General features: G+C 33.7%; 1 protein-coding gene and 1 long non-coding RNA gene across 2 annotated transcripts; both read right to left on the bottom strand.

Annotated features, from left to right (window-relative positions):
- Nucleotides 1-3,489: 3,489 nt before the first annotated feature.
- LOC148308912 (uncharacterized) lies at nucleotides 3,490-5,819 on the bottom strand. Its single transcript, XR_015837626.1, has 3 exons — nucleotides 5,694-5,819; nucleotides 5,529-5,615; nucleotides 3,490-4,621 (listed from the first exon to the last, which is right to left on the bottom strand). It is a non-coding gene; the product is annotated as an uncharacterized LOC148308912 (long non-coding RNA).
- A 345-nt stretch (nucleotides 5,820-6,164) lies between these two features.
- Nucleotides 6,165-8,128, bottom strand: LOC148308911 (uncharacterized). Its single transcript, XM_088260956.1, has 3 exons — nucleotides 8,123-8,128; nucleotides 7,419-7,664; nucleotides 6,165-6,380 (listed from the first exon to the last, which is right to left on the bottom strand). The coding sequence occupies exons 1-3, from the start codon at nucleotides 8,126-8,128 to the stop codon at nucleotides 6,165-6,167; spliced, it is 468 nt and encodes a 155-aa protein (XP_088117082.1).

Below are 8,128 nucleotides of genomic sequence, written 5' to 3'. Positions count from 1 at the left end.
TCATCCATTTTCAGTTGTGCATGTTTTCTGAATGCCTAGAAAATTTACTTTATCCCAGCAAAAGCGGCATATTTTTAACTTAATATTTACCCGCTACAGGGCAGAAAGTGTTGTTTTTACATTTTGAAGAAAAGTCCTAAATATGTTTGAAATAGAGGTTTTACCTAAAAAGATCTGTTGAACAGTGAAAAGTTCAAAAATATGATTGATATTTGTTTCTCGTTCTCGTTATATGATTGATATAAACGTTCTCCTGAAAAATCAAGTTTTTAGATTTATGACGTTCTTGAAAGGAGTGAGCGATATATGTTTATATATATAAATATATATATATATATATATTTATATTTATATATATATATATATATATATATATATATATATATATATATATATATATATATATATATATATATATATATATATATATATATATATATATATATATATATATATATATACACACATAAACATATATGCGATCTTTCAGACAAATGTGCGAAAACGATGAGTATGTAATAGATGTTCAGATGGAAAGCATGCGTGTCTGAGATAGGTATTATCGCTGAGATTAATGAACGAGTGTGGAGATGTGGAACCAGTAGTGAGGAAAAAACGGTAAATTAAATTTACTGGGTGAATGAAGATTGAAATAGGGGCAGAGGAAGACTGAGGAAAACTTGGCGTATTCAAGTATTTTATGTACTTGAAAAGGGTACGGCCCGGAGTCTGTGAGAATAATCTGTGGGTATGTATAACATGAATGAGTCGAATAATGTTTACAAAAACAGAGTGGTATGGCGTTCTATTCTCTATGCCTACCCCTGTTAGGAAGTGGTGTGATGTTTAGTTAGTTTTGTATATGATTTCAAAATTAATATATATTTTGGAATATTTTATATGTATGCATTACTTTGTTCACCCAAATTAAGTTTTTATTCAATCTTCAACAAAATACAATTAAGATCATTCTCTTCTAAACATATAACCCTCTAGTGTAACATTGTTTCAACTACTTTCTCTCTGAATCCACTATAAAACAGATTTCTTCTTATGTGGAAAGTAATCTTTCTTTTACTACAGTTAGTAAATAAACGCTGGTACACTAATGGGTCAACTAAAAGGATTAATTCATAACACATTAAACCTGTCCGGGAGTATGGCCGTACATGTACGGCCGATACAAAACATGATTTATAACATGATTAATATCAAAACATAATTTACTGCAAAATTATCCTTATAAGTTTCAATAATTCATGTTGTCTGGTGTAAATAAAAAAATGTTATTAAAAGGTAATATGTTGTTTGTAGAATCGACTATGATATAAAATTGTAAAAAAAAGTAAAAAAAAACATGAGATAGAGGAAACTTACCCCCGGACAAGTTAATAAGTGTCAATGTATCATTAAACCGACCCCTTTACAGGGAGGTATTTCGGACACCTTAGGATTCGGGAACAACAAAAAAAATTTAGCCTAATCGAAACTGTTTTCAACTCTTAACCTATTGATTTACTTTGGCTTAAAAGTCATAGCCAAAGTAAACGGTCTTTCGCGCTACGTGGTAGGGGTCATTTACTATGGTAATGTGAAATATCTATGGGATCAAAAAAAGTAGCAAAAATCATCCATTATGCCAAGCCAGAGATGAGCGGCAGGTAAGCAGTACACTATGTAAGCGGAGGCGGCCTGCAATTTGAACTAAAGGTAAGGTGTGCTCTTTCGATCTCGCTTAACCTGTCCGGGAGTACGGCCATACGTAATTTTCTTCAAAGGAGTATGGCCTTACATGTACGGCCATACGAAATTTTCCTCAAAGGAGTATAGCCGTACATGTACGGCCGATAAAAAACATGATTTATGTCAAAATTATCGATGTTCCGATAAATCATATATACTAGTATAATTTTAAAAAAATATTCATGAAAATATGTTGCTTATAGCATCGTATTTGATGTGATAAAATTATAAAAAGATTTAAAAAAAATAGCAAAAAAACTTACTCCCAGATACAGTTTTGTCCGCAGAAACTCACTAACGGACAGGTTAAAACCACAATTCACTCTGGGTCAGCATAATTTAAAATATTTGAAATACTTATCATAAAATTTTGTCTCTTTTTACTGATGTGGTTTTTTTTTATCAGTACACTTAAAATGGTTATATTTTTGTGAAATTATTCTATATATTTTTACAGTGATTGAAGCTTTATCAATAATATTATTCATTAACTAACGGAGAAGAAATTTTATCCCAATTAGTAAAAAAAACTGAACATACGTATTTATTCCTATAATTAGTTCAAATAATTTAACTTTACTATATAGAATCTGAGAAATAAATTTTTAATTACATTTTTACCCCCTCACCACACGAAATATAATTAACGATAATATTAACATTTAATTTTGTAATATAAACCTTAAATACTTATTTTTTAATTATATTTCCATAATTTACCCTGAAACTATGGTAATTTTTAAAATCCCATATGGGCGTATGAAAAATCCTTACAACAACAAATAAAAAAAAAACTATGTCCAGTGTCTGCCTTATCTTTTACTTTTTTGCCAAAAGCTGAAACAATCGCAACCAAATTCGTTTTGTTTACAACTTTACATATATTATACTTTCAACGACAATAACGGAATTAGGAAAACTTAAACATTATCAAGATTATCTATGCTTTGTTTTGTTTTAGTAACGTCGATTTGATAGTTGGATATTCTTAAATTGCTATTTACCTTTGCTTACCGATATTACATGAATAAATAATAAAAAATCCAACACGCACGTTACGAAAATTTTACGAAATTGACAAATTATGCCGAGTTGCAATTTTTACATTGTTTTTATTTTATTTTATAAACATAAGTAAACTTTTGTCAGCGTCTTTGTATTCCTTTGCAGATGTTATTTCACTGTTAAATTAGATACCTAAAACCAGTACCCAATAGTGCATAAGGAACTGCATCAGATGAATGCAATTTTGAATACTCATTTGATATGACTGTGGAAGTTTTGTGAGGTATTTTATCTGTTATTTAAATAGACAAGATATGTTGACAAGATATGGTGGTTTCGTGAATAAAGAAGGGTGGAATTTCGCTATTCGTAAATGATTCGTTTTACTGCATAAATTATATTACGAAAATTTTTCTAAATATCGAATGATACTGTTTTAGCTTAGTCAAAAAATTAACTTACACACCGATGATAGTTCTTGCAAAGGTGGATATGATGGTCAACTATTGAGAATTTAGACAAACAACGGCATTTTTATATATGGTATATTTTTTTTATATACAGCATTTCATCAAACAGTTGGTCTTCCTGTGGAGTGTTGCAACATTGAAACGTCATACTCGTATGCTCACCGAGTGCTGTGAGGAGAAAAGTCCGAAATACGGAATAGATGGAGTGTCGAATTTTGTAGCAAAAAGTTGTACGTATCATGAAGCGAACGAATAGCGAGTTTCCCCCTTTTAACTAATCGGGATAAAACGATCTCTCCGTATATATCTATATACACATATTTACAGCCACAACTTTATATATACATAACTACTTTGGTATTAATTGAGACAAAAATATTAAATTTATAACTTATGATAGAAATATACTTTGATAGAATAATGCTATGATATATAGAATAGGAATATACGACAGATTTGTATATTGGGAGGGGTAAAGCTACGGATTGGTCGGGGAGTTGTGGGTATATGGGGCTATTATCTACCACAATTAATGTTAAAAAAAATTCATAATAATTTTTAATAAAACTTTGTATGATGACTTTTTAGATTATCTATAGTAACTGATTTTAAAGATGAATAAATATTAAGTAAAAATTTGTTAAACAATGACTTGTTATGTTGCTGCGTAGAGACTGGATACTTGATTTAAAAAAAAAGAGTATATTTCAGTACTTGTGTAAGTGTTGGTCAGTATTTGTGATTACACTTTTAACAGTAACAGATATAGAATAGCCCCAATAGACTACATAATATTATTGTTCTTCCTTTATATTATTAATTATTATCAGTCGTGACGTCTAGGGGTAGTAAATATTCACATTAAACGTTACGACGTTTCATCCCTCTGTGTACATCATCGGCAAAAAGGCAAATCGATAAAACCCTTTGAAATTCCCGCTTTAGCCAGATTTCGATTTCCTTTTTCCTGGGATATAAATCAACCTTTCTGACGGCGATGTATCACGAAGAGCATCATTAAACATATGTTTTATATATAAATAGTTACTACTAATGACTACTATCAATATCGTAATTAGATTCAATTGAATTGAACGTACAAACATTAACCTTATTAAAAAGCAAAGTGAGCGAGACATTTTGTCGAAGTGAGCAGAAATATTCATCAGCTTTCATGACATTCGAACATTGGCACCTTAGCATCCCTCGACACATGTGACAGCACTATCCTATGTACCAAGTACTTGGTACTGACGATAAGAACTAATAACATCAAGGAGAATACAGCACATTGTAGCGCTTGTGATTCACCGGCCATCTATCGTGTCGTATGAGGACTACCATCTACCGTAGTGTTACTGAAGCAAGCCTCAGGTCTAGCGGTAAGGTAGCTCCAAGAGTTCCTGTGAAGAGGACATATTGCAAAATGTAAAATGCTACTAATAAAGGTATTCCTTATTAATCCCTTGTTATCCTTAGCTAACAACCCACATCTGTGGATAACAAAACTCTGAGATAACAACCAACATCTATGGATAATAAAGCTGATGGGACTAAAGGTCCTTATAAACCAAGGTGAATTATTAAGCAGGCCTGGTCTCAAATAAAACGTATGGAAGTAAAGTGCGGAGTTTGCAAAATAAGGATAAAAGTAGATTAAAAACCATGTATGATATATGTTCAATGGTAAAATAAGGAAAGAATGCAAGGCTGAGATGAACGTTATCGATAAAATAAAGAAAGGTTTGTTGAGACTCCTTGAGCAGTAAAGAAAGAACGGTAAAATAAATTTATGAGGCAAATAAAGTTGGAAAAAGAAGCAAGGACGAAAAGAAAAAGAAGTATTTTAAATACTTAAAAGTGGTCAGGTCAAGAGTCAGAATAATCGACAGGTATGTATGAGGAGATGCATGAACGTTGAAGAGATAAAGATTGTTCGATTGGTGTAGCGTTTATCATTTCTGCCTACCTCTGCGAGGAGTCAGCGTGTTAGTTAAATTAGATGTTTCTTGTTCTTTATACAGTTTTCTTCTTCCTTAATTTTTATTATAATAATCCAACATTTTACAGAGGTTGATGTGTTGAAACAGATGGTTGTATGGCGTTGTCTGAGAGCTCCATTACTAGGGATAGCCAGAGTAAAAAAGTGTATGAAAAAAAGACAATATATAAGGATCAACAAGTGTCTCTGAATAATATGATTTATTACTGTTTTCAAATCAAAATAATTTATTTTGTTTTACCCTAACCGCGAATAAGCGAAATTGTGGATAAAGAAGGATCAATTTACAATTTAAAACATGCAGTTACCTGTTGGCCTTCAGCTCTGGAGCCCCTTGTCTGAATCCTTCCGGCACAGGGAATGCTGGAGTGCTGCAGAATGTCGACGGAGGAAACCTGAAATGGTATTCAAGAAGTAGTATAGAGTTTCTAAAAGTCGGCCAACAAGTAAGGTTGGTAAAGCATAGCACGTACATCCCCAGAGGCGTTCTGTCCATATTGAGACACTAGGTTGAGGTAACTCATCGGGATATTGGCCACCCTCGCATCCTCGGCTTCATAAGGAACAGTCATGCTCGGAGCTATGTTCCATACCACGTAAGCCGGAGCTCCCTGCAACGAACGATATTACTCAATATATATTCATAATGTATAAAAATTATTTATTCGGCACTTTGATCAATGTCATTCTTTCTTCTAACGAAAAAAAATCATGGAATCCAGGGAACAATTGATTCATGTTGTTTTGGCAGTCCAAATTAAGTAAAATCATCGTTATTTAAATCAGTATCACTTTGGATTATCTTTGTGACTTACAGTAGCATTTTTTACTACAACAACAAAGTCGATATTTTGTTCAAATTTGTTGGGTTAACTACTGCCAAAATGTTTCAATGGAGATTTTATACCAAATACGATGACAAAATTGTAAAAAATTAAGGATTTTTAACTACTTACAGCCAGATTGTTTACTCGTTCTGGTGCCATAAATCTTCTCTGCGTGGGATTAAGTCCAAAAACAGTAGTTTCTTCCCAATCAGCTCCCCTTCGACGACGGCCTGTGGTGGATCTACCTCTAGTTAGGCAGTCCACTTCTTCAGGATCTTCACACAGAGACTTGCGCGGAGTCATTGCAGTCATGTCCAAGAACTCACGGTGACCCTGGGAAAATAACTACATTAAAATGTCTTGCAACAAAAAACGAACAAAGCTAAGAATTTGATAACAACATCGCTTGACGCAGCTAAGATAACTTGATTATGTTGATTGACACTAAATAATATGATTCGAACAACATCGCAGAAAACAGCAAAGTATTTTTAAATAAACATATGAAATCGCACGAGCTACCTTAAAAAATAAACAACACATGATGTGTTGGTACACAATTGTATAATTTTGGTAGTCTGTCTATATCAGAGTTAGAATTGGTTTAAGTAAACCCGCCGGAAGATCGCGCGTCGCAATGATTCATGGGATTCTTAGCAAACATAGCTCTGATCATTGCCAAGGATTTGAACTGGAATGGTCTATAAGACCCCGACAACTAATAATTACATAAGCCCATTATTTTTAATATAATGTTAAAAACAATAATCGTTCTGGTTAAGATAAAACTTGGTATTTATTCTAACTAACGTTTTAAGATCTTTTTAAGCTTTAAAAAAAGATTTGATAGAAGTGTGAAGATTTTCTCATGCACGGTTCAGTTGAATACACGAGTTCATACTTTGTAAATGCAGGTGCAGAAACAGTACCGTATCGATTGTTAGTCATTAGATTGTCGGATGATACTATCGATCACTCCAGTTTGTTGAATTTGTGAAGCAACAAAAGGACCCAAGCCGAATTAAAATAATGGAAAAATGATATTCACGACAAGATGAAATGGAATTCTTTAAGATGTACCCTAGACGAATTGAAATAGTGGAAGAAGGATATTCAAGACAGGATAAAATGAAAGTCCTTAAGATGTACCCTAGACGGATTGAAATAGTGGAACAAGGATATTCAAGACAGGATGAAACGGAATTCTTCAAGATGTACCGTATCTGAATTGACATGGTGAAAGAAGGATATTTAAGACAGGATAAAATAGAAATCTTTACAAGACAGGATTTAGTGGATATACCCTAGATGAATGAAATAGCGGAAGAAGGATATTCAAGACAGGATGAATTGGAAGTGTTTAATATGTACCTGTTTCTTCGGAGTGCAGCACTTCGGCACCTCCCCGTAGCGTCGCAGCGTGGTGTGAGGAGCCAGGCTGACCACGGCTCGGCCTTTGGCACCAGGTGCTGTGACGTAGCTCTGCTTCTCGCGAGCCGCCCCTTCCGGCAGATCCTCGCGGATGATCATGGGCGGCCGCGGCTCATAGCTCGAGCCGGGAGCGCTATCCAGCGTGTCAACCACCTCGTTTCCGGGAGTGAAGTTGGAAAACAAGTCCTACAAATGAAAAATCAAATCAAGATCTTCATTTAGTAGCGTGATATCAGGTCATAAAGTACGAATCGAGGAGAGTCGTTAGACATCGCATAGCTTGAAACTGGTTGATTATATGTTAACAAAAGTTATATGTGTGTAGGAATGATGGTAAGGAAAAAAGGAGAATTCACTTCAAAGTTTTCAACATATGGTAGCAACATCTGTCATCTCCAACTAAAATACGAAAGCCAATATTCCAAATCTGTATACATGGTACACAACTTAATGCAATATACATAGTATAATGGAGGTAGAATGGTGAACGTTGCACAGTGTATAAAGTGATCATTTAATCCAGCCAGGGCCAGATCAGTAAGCCCTGGGGTGTTTAGACTTCCATATTCCCTAAGAATTTAGATAAAGGCATGGTCCATGTAGCGATACCCATAATGTATATAACTCATGGTATTTAGACTTACCTTCAT

The sequence above is a fragment of the Brachycentrus maculatus genome, unplaced genomic scaffold (assembly GCF_059751285.1).
Source record: "Brachycentrus maculatus isolate JH-2025_06_01 unplaced genomic scaffold, ASM5975128v1 h1tg000144l, whole genome shotgun sequence".
Lineage (NCBI taxonomy): Eukaryota > Metazoa > Arthropoda > Insecta > Trichoptera > Brachycentridae > Brachycentrus > Brachycentrus maculatus.
The sequence above is the reverse complement of the archived record's forward strand: the minus strand, read 5'-3'. Positions and strand labels throughout refer to the sequence as shown.